The sequence below is a fragment of the Sitodiplosis mosellana genome, unplaced genomic scaffold (assembly GCF_009176505.1).
Source record: "Sitodiplosis mosellana isolate CC-2019 unplaced genomic scaffold, AAFC_SMos_1.0 Smas_scaffold_6150, whole genome shotgun sequence".
In the NCBI taxonomy this organism is placed as follows: Eukaryota; Metazoa; Arthropoda; class Insecta; order Diptera; family Cecidomyiidae; genus Sitodiplosis; species Sitodiplosis mosellana.
In genome coordinates this window covers 1,505,164-1,520,735 of record NW_022601391.1, presented here as the reverse complement: position 1 = coordinate 1,520,735, position 15,572 = coordinate 1,505,164, and the positions used below count along the sequence as shown (strand labels likewise).

Here is a 15,572-nt window from a genome sequence, read left to right as displayed (position 1 = left end):
AGAGAGAGAGAGAGAGAGAGAGAGAGAGAGAGAGAGAGAGAGAGAGAGTGGAGAGTGAGAGGGAAAAAAGCTGCGCTTTTCGTTTGAATTGTTGAATAGATTGCAGCAGATGCATAAAGCACGGAACATGCAAATACATAGCGACGAAATAAGGCATGGAATTAATAATGAAATAATTATTTTGGGCATCACTTCGACCCGAGTACACATACAAATAATTAGAACTTTTTTTCCTCTACCAAAAATAATCCAACTGCATTTATATATATATATATGGACCAACATTTTCATTCCGTATCGGCGAAAACTTTTCCGCTCGCGAAATAAAAAACAAAACTTATTCGATAACAGGAAGAGAAACAGAGACAGAGTGAATAAAAGCATATAACTGGAGTTGATCATAAGTCATTGTGTGTGTGTGTGTGTTGTAGACCAAATACAAATATAAATCGGATTCGACGGCCAACTCCATGCACACGGCGAATGCCATACATCAGAACAAAGTTCTTGAAGCGCAGAAGTATCGCAGAAAATAAGAAAAAATATTTATAGCTTACTGAATAATAAATTAATCATAATTTCACGTTAAATAACACGTTTATATCGATGTTAATTCAGCTCTCGCGACTCTTACACTCCGTTTAAATAGATTGTGTGTCAGTTGAGGCCGTGTTTAATGTGAGCTGTATCGGCCGATGTGAATGAACGTGAATATATCTATGTGTGTTTCTGTATTGTACACCATAAAATAGATGAAAATTTATTTAGCAATTGTGATCTAGTGTTAGTTTGGACAGGCATGCCCATTTTTTCTCCTTCTTCTTCTTCTTTTTCTTCTTCTTCTTCTTGTGTGTATTTGAATTTCAGATAAATGTGACCAGTGGTATTGTGAGTCCATGTCATAAAATGGTCCGAGGGAAATTGAAACGAAGCAAGCGAATCATCATTTATGTCGAAGCTAACAGCCAGAGACTAAATTAAACTGTGTCGTCTACACAGACAATGGCCATTGGCGAAGGAAGAAAAAAAGCAACGTTGACATTTCCTCGAATAGAAAATGTTTTCCAATGAGTCTTTTCGTTCGACGTTTCTTTTGGAGCAAGCAGTAGAATAGCCAGTTTCAATATTGTTCACCCCATTCATGTTTGGTTGTAATTCGTGCACGTTTTCTCTCTCTCTCTCTCTCTCTCTTTCTCCCTCTTCCTTTTGAAACATGAAATGCTACACGAATTCGATACGTTAAGTGCACATAAAATTTAAGAACATCATCATAATAAGTCTTGGGCATTCGTCTCGACCATTTCGACTGACACCTCACAGCACAAACACATTGGACAACAACAACAGCAACAGAGAAAAACAGAACGTTTTTATGACTCGCGCACCGGCTGTGAGAGGTGAGTGCTTGGTCGACACTTGGTGTACTTGGTCCTGAAATATTTCCACTTCGGTTAGTACGCATTGAAGCACTTGGGCAATGTGCGCACACCGATCCAAACACACACGCACACAGCACATTAGAAGCAACGAGCGCAAAACGAAAAGTGAAGAGAGAGAAAGAAAAGTAAAGAAAAAAAAGAATTAAAAAGAAAAACACAACATTCACAGCATCATTTTGTTGTATTTAATATTTATGTGGCCGTAAATATTAAACAATTTTTCTTCGCTGAATCTCGCTTTTTTTTGTGTGTGTGTGTGTGTATCTTATTTTCTTCAAAACTCGCTCGTTTCGATGCTGTACAAGCGCGATGTGTTTGCTCTGTGCTCGGTGTACTACATTTTTTATCGTTCTTAGTGGGTTGCTTCGCCACTGTCGCTGTGACAGCCGCCGTTGCTGCTTTTTTTGCATTTTGCCTGGCGTTGCCCAACTTGCGAATAAGAAATTGTTGGCCAAGTGTATTAAGGAGAGTCTTAAAAATACATAAACACGAAGTTCCATGCAATTCATGATGGATCTTTTAAATTAAACAGTAGCAATTTTCACTATTCGCTGCATTGCTTCTTCCCAGTCGCATTGGCATCCAGCAGTCAAGCGGCTGGCGGTGGCGGCGGCGGCGGCGGCGGCGGCGGCGGCGGCGACCAGATCATATCTTATCGCTCGCTAAATATTCCATGATATTCACCGTTGTTATGACAAAACCAATGTGTTTTTTTCTCAATCCAATGACAATTGCTTTCGAAAACAAAAAACAAAAAACAAAACAACAAAAGCACCAATAACGAACATAACAACAATCGATGATTTAAATGATTGCATCGGAAACAAAAACCAACCATAATTTAGCCCGTTAATCTATTGAGTGCAAAGACGCTCTCGCGCGTACTTTTTAACATTTCATAAGCGAGCACTAGCATGTAGGTAAAACGCTGCAAAATTGAAATATTCTTTAATTTTTTTTATTATCGTGCAAATCAATAAAATATGGCGAATTTATGATGACACAGATTACTTTTTCAATGAACCCGATGAACAAAAAGACCATCGACTACGTGAAACGAGAGGAAGAGAGTGTATTGTCGTAGGTACGTAACAAACAACAAAGACAGAGACAGCATGAAGCACGTGGATGGAAGCATTGATTGCCACATTAAATACGCTCAATCTGCTCACTCACCAAATATGCCGGTCACTCCGTTACAACAACGGTTTCACAAAGGGAAAGTTGAATATTGAGCGGTGTGAATGAACAAAATTTACGACAATTGTATCCTTCTTACGTTAATAACAATATTAGTTGGACTCACACTATGTTTACTACGATTTTATTAATCGATGATGGGAGCCTCTCTTTTGTGGCGATCAATTGATTTCGAGTGCGATGCATAAAACATGATCACAGATAAGAAGATAGGCAGCAGCACAGAGAGATAGAAATGGCTGCGCCGAATGTAGATTGTAAACGGATTGGAACCGTTGTTTGAAAGTGTTTGTGAATTGTCTGAAAGGGAATATTGGGGACCTTTATGCACATTTTTCTAATTAACATCATCATATATTCATATGGTCGAATCAGTGGGCTGATTTTAAATACCACAAATTATCGCATCGAAAATCGCGTACAAGCTTCAAACACACATCATTTAAACACGACGAACGAACACATTTGATGCGGCAAATTTTTCGTTTCATTCTTTTGGCAATGCGCATTGCGCGCTTTTAAGCTGATTTTATATGATTGTTCTCGTTTATAAATTGGATTTTACTACACAGCAAAGACGTTAACTGAACACATCTAGGAATTAACAACTATTTCTTAATTAAAACCACACGTTTTATTACTTCATCTCATATAATAATTTAATTTATAGCCCCCCTGACTCTTCGAATCTCGAATACGAACACTCGTTCGTTTTGTCTCGCTCATTTTGTTCTTCCGATTGAGCGTTTATAATCATAATTTTATATTTGGTCATTAGTTGTGGCCGTCATTGTTGCTGTTGCTGTGGTGGTGTGTGGTGGTAATAACTGTTTTTGGTTCTTTCTACGTTTCGTTCATTTTCTTTACATTTGGCAATTGAACTGATAACTTTAGGCTGTGACAATTTTATGATTCAAACGAGTAGTTTTTTTTGAAGACTTTGCATTTGTTTCAATGTTGTTACGTCGACACTGTGTTCTCATATATGTTCACATTCATTTTCCACCATTCGTGGTTCTTTTTTTTTACAGTTAGTGATTGTCTAGGCATTTTTGTATGCATATAATAACGTTGAGTGAATTTGTTTTGCAGTTAGCATCATTTCGATACTATTATTATTTAGCTCGTTAATATTTTTGTTGATCTTCCCTATGCCGATGTGAGAGAAGCGCAAAACGTTAATTGTTAATTCATTCGAATAATATTTCAGAGTCGATTCCATTTACTATGGTGTTGCCAGCTAACTAGCGAACACACTGGGACACGTTTGAAATTTTCGTATCTGCTTAGTATAGATAAGGTTTAATTGCACACAGCACTTTTTTTCTATGAGCGAAGAAGAAGAAGAAAAAAACAGACATTATTTTTAGTTAGTTGTATAGAAAATGAGACATTTTATTACAAAAGTTTATCGCTTCATCAGCCTCTGCACATGTGTCTATGATTGTTGGCTGTTCTTGCTCTCGCTCTCGCTCTCGCTCTCGCTCTCTAGCGCTGACAGACGTGTCAATTGCTTTGCATGAACTATAAAGCGATGGAAATATTGCCCGTCTAGCAATTCGAAATAGCGCCACATTACGCCGTTCGAAACGAATGAAACTTTGTATTTTATTCAAAATTGGAAAACAAAAAGAATGTCGCATTTGAGAATATGGTTTAGGCACACATGAAATACAAAATAAAAATATAAATGGTGTAAATTCACATTCACCATGTCTGCTAAATCAAATGAAATGACATCAATTTAGCGAATTTTTGAATATTTTGGCAAATTGCTTCGCCTGCTACGAATATAATCAAAGAAATTAATTCGGATTGCTTAATACCGACTTGAGCACATTATTCATTATCTTTGTGTGTTTTACGATTTTTGGCGTTGTATGCTGGCAAAATGAACGAAAAACAGTTGTATGGCTGTGTGTCTGTTTATGAGAGTTCGAGCTATTCCATTACAATAAATTAATAAAATATATTAGTGTTATTAGTATGGCAGAGAATAATTATGCAAGGAGTACAAAACAACGGCAACAAACAATCGAGTCATCGGACGAAATGGCGGTATCATCGTCGAAAATGAAGATTTCAACGAGGCGAGATGGAGGCATTGAAAAGCCAACGAAATAAATAATAATCCACTGGATGATAAATGAAATAGATTTGATTTTGTCTAATTTTTATTGATTGGGTTCAGCGTGAAAAGAAATCAAAGGTAGGAAAAAAAAAACCTGTACAAGTAGCAACCGAACGATGAATACTTAACACTGACTACTAATAATGATTAACATGTTTCGTTTTTTTCGGTTTTTTCGATGTCTTTTTCCTCCTTCTCTCTCTTTCTCGCGCGTGCGTTCTTTTCCCATTTACTTCATTTTTCGATCCATCCAAAATTGGACACAAAACAGTCACGGTGAACCACTAATCAGTAAAATAGAGAAGAGAAAAGAACCGAATACGGCCAGAATTCGGAGAGTCTTGATTGAATTTATCATAATTGTGTTGCTGTATGAATCTGCGCTTTACTCCCGCGATTCGCGCATGATTTCTTATTTAAACAAAAGGGCGATGCTCGGATTTCGCTTCGATATATAATACGTCGATTGATTGGCTTGACATGCCCATGATGACCGTTCATTCGATAATCGCCTTCATTCCCATACACATTCAAATGACGCGCAGTGATTCACATGAATCGAATAAACAACCGTTTTTATGCTTTCATACAACGACGGGCAACTAAAGCGAATGGATACCGCCGATACAGATACACATGAAATGTGCAATTAGTATTTACATTCAAACCGAATGTTCGCATTGTATTCCTTTTTTGCTGAGTGATCGAGCGAGCGATCGAGCGAGCGAGCGAAAGAGAGAGAGAGAGAGAGAGAGAGAGAGAGAGAGAGAGAGAGAGAGAGAGGGAGGGAGGCTGTTCCCCCATTCCTATCCTATCCCATCCCAGGACAGTTCTCTGATAAATTGAAAATTTTCGAAACAAAAGATGGGCATACGCAAAATGCACATGAGAAAAACTGAGTTTGTTAGCTTAATTTTCGAGATAAATAATTATTAATCAAGAAATATAAGATATAAATGCAGAACCAACCGAAAATAACCGACAAAGAAAAGGTGGGAAATATACGAATAATATAAACAGAATTATTAACGATCAGTAGGTTATGACCATTATTATTATTATCATTATCATGTTTATTGATCATTATTCAGAAACGTGTCAACTCAATTTTTTTTGTTCGGATTTAAAATCGGTGGAATTTTGTTTGGTATCAATCAGTAATCGATTGCATTTCAATGAGCCGGTTTCAAAGATTTTGCTTTGCGTGAACACCGCGGTAAACGGAGAGAAGCATGAAAGACAATTGCAAGTACGGTAATTAAAGTATCAAATTGACATTATGAAACAAACAATTAATGACTCAATTAAATGTGGAACGTTCGCTTGTGGCTAGTCCACCTTCTTCGATTGGTTTTGATTGTGGCGTTGGCCGTGACATCAGTACCGTGTTAAGTGTTTCATTTATCATTTCTATTATGTTTTTTTCATTTTCCCCTAAAACAATTTGCTCGTATTCATACAAAATCGTCCACTAATTACGAGATCAATGTTTATTGATACCAAAAAAGAAAATAAATACACACCAACATATACACACACTGCCCGAACGTTCAGCATGTGACGCATTAAAATAATCATGAAACAGAAGAAAGAGAAGGACGGACAGAAATACAGAAAGAAAATTATGCATCGATCCGAGCAATGCGAGGCCGACAATATGAAAATAAAAACCGCTAAAATGTATTAATGATAATCAAAACAGCACAATATTTTATTAAATTGTATTTCATATGAGAGATCTGGCGAGCGTGTGTGAGCGAGCACAATTTGCGAAAACAATATTCGTATGCAATAAAAGAGAATCAAATGAGAAATTATTATTAAATCGTAATTCGCAGTATATAGTAAAATCTCTCTCTCTCTCTCTCTCTCTCTCTCTCTCTCTCTCACTCTCTTTCACATGCAAACAAACCGTTGCAGTTTTGCGATCATACCGATGCTGTTCGGCGGCATTCGAGTTGCATCTCCTAAGATAATTTCCTGGATGAAAATTCAAACGGTTTGTTAACTAAACAAATTGTATGTAGATTAAATACATGCGCACACATTCAAGTCGTCTTTCTCTCTTCTTTTTTCTCTTTTCAAAAATGTGGATCGAAATGGAAAAAAGGAATAACGACGATCATTAGAGTGCATGCCGTCGGCCGATGAGAAACAGAGAAAGCGAAAGACTGCGTGGACGAAAATTCCATTTGTCGAAATGAAAAATCAGATGACGTTTTTGTGTTTACTTTCGATATTACTATATGGGCTTTATTGTTGTTTTTTCTTTGGGCTTGCCAAGGCAGAGAGAAATAGAAAGAGTGGCGGTCTCGCCGAATCTATCAAACGGAATATTGTTTATTTACATTTCAAGCAATTTCCAATGAATTCTTTTATTCATTTCTATATTTCAGCACACTCGTTCCGTCGTCTCGATGAGTGTGTGTTTGTGCGCGTGTTTGTGTCGCACGCTACGATTTCAACAGGCCAACGGCCACGGGAATAATCATAACGATAATATGATTTTAACAGTGTTATTAGTCAATAATTTCGGTTGTTTTTCATTTCTCGGCACCTTAGAACACGGACACAAGAGAAATAAACCCAATTTCAATGGAAGATTACACAAAGAAATATTGCGACATATTACGAAAATCGGGAGTACGCTAGAGAAGAAAGCGTTAAAACTGCACTATTCGGTTCACACGGCACAAGCGCACAGAAAAAGAGAGAGAGAGAGAGAGGAAGAGAGGGGACACGGCGACGCAAAGCGAAAAATGCTAAGATTCTTGTATGAAGCCGGCGCTCACATTAGACAAATAGATTGAAATCCATTGGAATTGCGGCCTGAAGTGGAAGAGAGAGGCAAGTGGGAAACACACGCGGAGAGAGTGAGAGCGAGAGAGAGAGAGAGGCCAGAACGATAAGGAAGCATCACACCAAGTGAATGTGCATGGTGCATACGAGAAAGAGTTGACTATGAAATGAATGATATCGAAGCAAACAGCTGGAGACCATATGCAACATTTGTTTTGTGTACGATGTTAATGTTGGTCGAAATATAATGTTTACATGATTTTTCTCCTCAGTTAAAATAAGAGATTTTTTTTGTTCCTTGGCGTTTTTCGTTTTCTTCGTATTTTTTCTTTTCTTTTCGGTGTGTGTTGTTGGCTCTCGTTTTTTTTTTATTTTCAGCGTATTTTATTTTGTAATTTCTTAATACTTCTTTTTTTTGTTCGTTTAACGTTCATTCACATTGCTCTCTCACCGTGCACAAGGAATACCAAATTATTGCACCGTACGATTTGGTCAAAGAAACGGGGGGAAAAAAAGACATGTCGTATCGAGCGCACAAACCGAACCATGCTCAAAAGCATCAACAAAAATAAATAAAAATATTTATAATATGTTTTTTTTTCGCTTTAAATCCACATATTTGTTATTATTGCCAGTGTTTCAGAATGACTTGAGATTATATTATGAATATGAGCGGTGGAGAGCATCGTGCTCTCATTGTATCGGTAATATAATACATTTATATGGTTTTGAAAGGAAAATCTAAAAATATGAACTACAAAACCGATGCTTGCCGCGCACTGATGTTCCGGTGCATTAAATTGTTTTCGTCGTTGTGTTTCGTTTTTTTTCTCGTTGTGGTTGTTGTTGTTGTTGTTTTTGGTAGTGACTTGGGCTTCATCGACAATGCGCTTGAGATATGAAGAGTATTTGGGCCTGTGTGCATTCGGTATGTATACGATTATAACTTATAATTACATTTTTATAATTTGAGTTATTTAGTCAGATAAACAGCATTCCATTTATATATATTTTTTTTTAATTCTTCAGCTCTCTCTCATCGTGCATCGTAATCGCTCGGTTTTATGTTTTATTTTCATTTCGTTCGATGTTTACTGTACGCATATATGTATCACTAAACATCGTTTTGGAAGTGTTTGTGCGCGCATCGAGCCATTTATGAAGAAATTGTGTGACACATGTACCTTCCTCTGTCGCTTTTCATATACATTAATTAATTTATTTGACTTAAATTCGGTTTGTTTTGAGAGCGAGAGATAAAAAAAAAAGAAGATAGCACTGCTTAGTTTGGTTATAGGGCAAATAGTAATGAATCATAAGAGGATACATTTAACCGTGCTGTTTCGTTCATTTATTCAATCATCAAGACGAATGAGAACAAAACATAGGAAAAAAAACGTATGCAATTAAGGCAAATGCGGCTAAATTCACTGACTACAACGGCAACGGCAATGGCGGCGACGACAACGATGTTTGATGGTGATTTTAACAAGATTTTATGCACATTTCTGTAATAACTTCATATTCAGTAATCGTTTTCTGAAATGTCATTACCGCCCGTGTCTATACTTAGAATTTCGAAAATGATGTACGAGTCGAAAACCATTTGAAATTTCTCTCGATCATCATCACATTCGAAAAAGCCGAAGAAGAAGAAGAAGAAGAAAAAAATTGAAACAAATAACAAAATATGTTGTTACATTTTGTGTTCCACATTAAGACCATCCAATTTCTTTTTTCTTCTTCACATTTTCTTTCCTCGTCTTCTCAAAAATGTTTGTTTGATATGAGTTGGGCCGATGTAATGGAAGAAAGGAGTGTGATCGTCAGAAAATCGGTGTGTTTTTCTTTATCACTTTTCTAAGCATATGAATATATGAAGCGAATGGAAATTGAAAGCGGTAACCAGATATGGAAAAGTCAGATAGTTTTGATTTAAAGTTTACAACAAAATGGAATGGAAAAAGAAGAAAATGAAGCAAGGAGTGGAAAAACACACACAAAACACAATCCATACATTTTAGAAAGACTGTTTGGCAAGCAACAGACAGAGAGAATGTGTTGGAGCGAAAGAGATAATGCACAATGAATATTAATAATTTTTAAAATGTGTAGTGCTTATTGCTGTATCAAACCCAGAAAAAAAAAACGAAACGAAATGAAAAACACACTCTCACTTCGTCTTTATATTTGACTAAGAACAGTTATGTTGTACGGGATATTTCAACTTCATCTTATTGCATATTTGTAATTTAATTTTATTTTTTCAAGAAATTGTTCAAATACATCGTTTCATCCGAATGAGAGTTCGTCAGACTGATCTGTGTGTGTGTGTGCATGTGTTTTAGTTTTCTTCGTTTTTTCTTAATTTACTTTCTTACGCATCGGCAGCAAGTTTTTTTTCTCGTATTTTGTAGACGCGTTGAGCTGTTTTAAGATGTAGACATAAACTTTAAAACTACATTTAAAAGAAATGGTATTCTTTATCACTACTGCAAGATGTGATCTAAAGACGGAAGCGACCAACAGCAAAAAAAAACCATCAGCGATGACGATGACGACGACGACGACAACGACAACAACAACAGCAAGAGTAACAATTTTAATAATTAAAATAAACAACGATGATAGAAAAAAAGCAGCCAAGGCGTTGGTGAAGATGGGAATGAAGCAAAAAAAAAAAATGACTACGAATTACTATTGCCGTGGAGGGCAAAACACACGCGTACACAGAGGGAGAGATAGACATGAATGATGAAACACAGGGAGAAAGAGAGAGAGAGATGGATCCAAATAAAACCAAATAAACAGACGGAAAAAAAATATATGAAAAATTAAAATATTTTCAATGTAAACATAATGACTGTTGGCGATACAATACGGCATATGCGGTGGTAATATTGTGATGCGATGCGATGCGTTGATTGGTAGTGCGATTATATGATATGTACATGGTGTCCGATACGAACCGTGGTGTGGGCCATAATAACCGCGCATATGCGGTGCTTAAAACGTTTATTTGGCCAAAATGAGGCTCAAAAATAAACAAAGGTGCAAAGGAAATTACATGCATTGGGCGCGCTCGTTCGCCCACTCATTCGGCCGTTCGCGCATCGGAGCGCACAATGTGTGTGCGTGCGGCGATGAGTCTGTAGGCTGCCTAGAGAAAACAACCGATTTAATCGTTTCAAATGATTCGGTTTTGAATTATTCGAGGCGCAATGTTTTGTCGGCTTGCAATCATAAAGAATGCGCACGAGACAAAAGTCCCTGCGACAGCCCCTTCCTTTCGTTGGCAATGAATATAATAATTCCATCGAGCCATTTTTTTTTAATTCAAAAACTTTTTTGCCAATTGGTTTTTTTTTTAATAACGTTGGCAAAATTAATATTTTCTTTCGTCTCTTAATTGCTTTCTACGAATACTTCAGATGTGTTTATGGGTTGTGCGTCATGGAAAGAAGAAAAAAAAATGGAATGCCAACCATAAACTTTGTACTCAAAATAATGTGCCACTCAACGATTATCGAATGCAAAATTGAGAAAGACACACACAACGGCAACAAATAAAAAAAACTATCGAATTTCTTTCATTCCAATTAAAAACCCATAAAACTCCAATAATCCAAAGAAATTAAGAAAAAGAAACATCTTTTCATATTAGTTGTTCGCAGTCAATCGACAACGACCATCTATTCCTAGCAACAACAAAAAATCCATTAACTAGCTGTGCTTTTTCTAGTCTCTCTTCAAACTTAACAACAAAAATATTATCGTTTATTGTCATTATATTTATACATTGATTTGCTCTTTGTATTTGCAATAGATCCGCCAGAGACGAATGCCAAATAAAGCAATTGCCGTTTTATTGTTCGAATGGCAATGCATAAAGAGCAAATCGAGAATGAGAAAGAGCGAAATAGAATACAACTAACCAAACAATAAACTTAATAAATAAATTGTATGACAAGTATTTATTGGAGTTCAACTTACGCGCTCTTCTTCGCGTATCATTTCGGCGATACCCGGCTTAATTTCCATGTCATCATTTGAATGTGAATCGGCGTGTGGAAGACCTGTAAAGGAAAAAAAAACATTGAACAAATTCATCATTGATCGATACTTTAGTGTATTTTTTGAATAACGGTTCGATGAAATATTTGAAAGCCAATTTGTGCCCATTCATTTGTTTCAAATGCTAATTGATCCAAATAATGTAATTTATTATTCGAACACGAAATTCCGAATTTGTGATCATTTTCTCCGTTAGGAGAATTTTGTAAAAGTTTTAAAGGAATCAAAAACTATCAAAGTACCGCCAAGTGATGACAATGCTCCAGCATCAGGAATGTTCAATGCCGAATTTCGGATTGTTGGCGGTGTTGGTGTGTTCGATGCATCAACTGGTAGATCCTCGGACAGTGACGATTGCGAACGTGTCTCTAAACCGTCGATTGGATTCACCGGTTTTATCTCCATATCTTCGTTTAACTGAGAATCGATGTGCGGAAGACCTATGCACGAAAAGATTGACTTACATCAGCACACATTTTCACATGAATCTTAATCATTCATTCATTTCAAATGCTCTTTTGTAAAGCTAGAAACGTTTGATTTTTCGGATGATATAGAAATTGACACCAAAATAACATGAAAATATTGAACTTGACTTACTGCTATTACTGTTGCTGGTGCTGCTGTTGACATTATTGTTTTTCAAATTTCTACTGCTTAGGCTAATTGTGTGATTGGTTGTGCTATTCGCATTTGATGAATTTGATGATGTCGTTAGTGTAGCAATGCCGCCATTGGGCCAGTTACGTTTTCTTTGGTATCGAGCGGTCGCACTGTTGGCCGTTGATGGTGATGCAGCGGATACGTTTCTCATTAGAAAATCGATTTTATTTAGATCCCAGTCGGCGCATGCATTTATTTTCGCTTGCTTGGCCACCGGTATGATTTCAGGCAGTGACGATGATGATGGTGTCGCCGTTGTCGACGCAGACGATGAATGCTCCAATTTAATTGTATCATGATCACCTTTAACATCGGCCAAACCGCGAATTTTTAGCATTTCGGCCACATTCAGCAGCGGCCCAATTTCGTCGTGTGCCAAATTTATTTCACCTTTGTACATAAATTCAACGACCGATTTCAGTTCTGCCCACTTGACATCGCGCAAAATTATTATCGGATGCTGGCAAGGATTGTCGAAGAATAACGACTGAAAATACGGCGAACATGCTGATAAAACCATTTTGTGAGCTTTTATCGATTTGCCATCACAGGCCAGCGTAACATCGACAAATGATTCATTGTGCAACAGTTGATCGAATACATTCGTCAGATTTGATGTATAGTTATTCCATCGCAAGCAATACTGTTGCGGATTCGATGGTGATTTTTCACTGGTTAACGGTGTGGACGTTGTTTGTGGTTTATAATTGGTCTGTAAACGATTATATTTTAGGTTGGTGGTGATGGAGTAAGTGAGTGAATGGGAAGAGAGAGAGATAGAGAGAGAGAAAAAACTGCATTGAAAATTTTTGCAAAAACAAAATACAAAATTCATGGTGAAAAACACAATCAGTCAGCATAAAGAATAGTGCAAATCAAGCGAGATCGAATGAAAGTGATTATGATCGTTGATAAGAACTTAACTGACGAAGTTTTGTTTCTTTTTTGTATAAATATACAATTTCATAATAATAATTTTTTTTTTCGTATTTACTTATTCTTGCATTGTTTTTTTTATTTTGTTTCTGAGCCAATCGATAAGTCCTGATTATTCTAAACTTTATACTGACCGAAAACTTTGCCAAGATTTGTTTTTTTTAGGTTTTTCTTCTATATTTTTATCATCAATAAGATTAACCTGTGCATTGTGCCATGAGTTTGGAAGCGACGGCGATGCGGTTGGCGAGGCAGTCTTCGATGATGGCGATGGCTTAACATCAGCAGACAATGGAGGACTGCTGGCTGGTGTTTTGGGTGACGTTGAATGTCGTGGAATGGGCTGCGGACTATCTGGCATTTTGTTTTCAATTTATTGTTCTTCAATTGACCGATTTTGTTTTTAAAGTCCTTACTCACACAATATGTCACTGATTATTTTTACAACAATAACAAAATGGGATCGTTCCAAATTTAATCCCAAAATATTGATAAATCCTTTTTACACATTAAATTGCTACTTTTTTTCCATATAACTTTATCAAGTGTAATTGAAACAAAATCGTAATTATTTTATTTTTCATTTCACAGTCGCGATCATCAGCATGCGTTTGAAAGTTTAATTAAATAACGTTCAGCGGATGAAGTAACAAAGTTATTATGTTACACAATTCAATTTTTTCACGCTTATAGTCCAAATTCGTCGATGTTCACATCAGCAGATTAGATTTGATTCAATTTGAAATGAATAATAAATATTCTTGCGTACGTGAATGGTTTTGCGCGGTATTTATTTTCTCTTTACTTTAGTCCGTATCCTCTGTCTGGATAAAATGAGAAAAACGTTGATGCCGATGACTCATTGATAAAAAAAAAACAATGTGTCGATCGTCGAATTTTCCATTCAACTTATCAGCAACTTCACTTTTTATATCACTTGATACTGGCGTGTCTGTTTGTTTTATCTATTACTTTTTTCAAATTTGATTTCCCTTTGCACAGCAGAAAGAGTTTATTTCTCTATATTCGCTTTTATTATCACTTTATTTATTTTTTGAAATACAGAAAAGACAACACTTGCACGTGAGATGCCGTTAAAACCGCATTCGTAAATACATATCAATCGATGCAACGGAAACAAACAATGAGTCAAACTAATTGAACAAAAGACAATGTTTATTTGTGTGGTTATATTCATTCAAATCACAAAACCATAACAAGAAATTTGCACCAAGGTTCGGTTTGATTGTTTGCATTTCGCGCGATTGCAAGCGCTTTTATTGGATTTTGTGTATAATTTTTTTGTTTCTCTATATTTGTTTCTTCGTCTTCTTCTCTTTCTCTTTCTCTCTCTCTCTCTCTCTCTCTCTCTATCGCTCGGTTTTATCACTCGAATCTCGGAAACGATAAGAAAACAATTGAGAATAAAAACCAAATAAAATGCTAAGACGAATCAAAACCGATCTCTGCCAACGTAGGACAGAAAAAATAACAGTTTTTTAGTTGGTGGTGATGGCACGAATATATCGTGGTTTTGGCTCCAAATATTTCGTTGGGCTGAATTGTCGATTTACGCTTAAACAGGATTAAAATTTACAAAGTAAAGAAACAACGACGTCGACAAAGTTTTTACGTAAACTGCGGTATATACGAGGAAAAAAACACAACACACAAAACACATTCGGAAACCAACGAGATAGATTCTTGCTGGCCGAGAATGAGATGTATGTCTATTTGTATGAACTGGTGTCGTTTGCTGTGACTTCTGGCACCGAATACATGTAGCACGATACTAAATGCTTACAAATTGAAACAAACCGTAGTTTGCTCCTCCACCATACAAGAGCATGATTCGGCAACTGATTCTCTTTCGTCTCACACACACACGTACATTCGTACACCGAACCATGCAGCCAACTAGCAAACGCGGAGACATGGACACACAACAGCCAAGTGTGATATAGCCCAACGTGTATGCAGGCCGTTGTGCGCTCACTAACGCTAGAGGTAATGTACACAAATGTATGTGCTTGTGTGTATGTATGTGTGTGTGTATGAACGATGCCGACCGAAAGGAAAAAAACCATTTATATTGTATTTATATAGAGATGTTGTGTGTGCTTCGCCTCCGATACGTCTGTTTAGCAGCGGGACTAAAGAATCAGAGAGTACGCGACACACATGCATACAATGCCGTACGTTTCCATACAATTGTGCTGTGTGATGGTTTTGTAAGTGCAGATTCCATAAAAGCACACAGATGATGAATAGAAATGAGAAATAAAAAATTGAAGGCACTAACAAAAACTAAAAATTGAACAATATCAACA

General features: G+C 36.6%; 2 protein-coding genes across 2 annotated transcripts in view; one reads left to right on the top strand and one right to left on the bottom strand.

Moving 5' to 3' along the window:
- The window catches only part of LOC129574036 (maternal protein exuperantia), a 249,156-nt gene that overhangs the window by 19,910 nt on the left and 213,674 nt on the right, over nucleotides 1–15,572 (top strand). The gene's annotated exons all lie outside the window — the stretch shown is intronic.
- LOC129574030 (protein bric-a-brac 1-like) overlaps nucleotides 1–15,572 on the bottom strand; it is a 26,967-nt gene that overhangs the window by 10,393 nt on the left and 1,002 nt on the right. Inside the window, exons 1-4 of the mRNA XM_055455334.1 lie at nucleotides 13,445–15,572; nucleotides 12,244–13,018; nucleotides 11,886–12,083; nucleotides 11,563–11,645 (exon numbers count right to left, since the gene is read on the bottom strand). The exon at nucleotides 13,445–15,572 is cut by the window's right edge and continues 1,002 nt beyond it. Coding sequence (XP_055311309.1) covers nucleotides 11,563–11,645; nucleotides 11,886–12,083; nucleotides 12,244–13,018; nucleotides 13,445–13,603 — 1,215 coding nt within the window. The 5' untranslated portion in view covers nucleotides 13,604–15,572. The remainder of the gene's footprint in view (nucleotides 1–11,562; nucleotides 11,646–11,885; nucleotides 12,084–12,243; nucleotides 13,019–13,444) is intronic.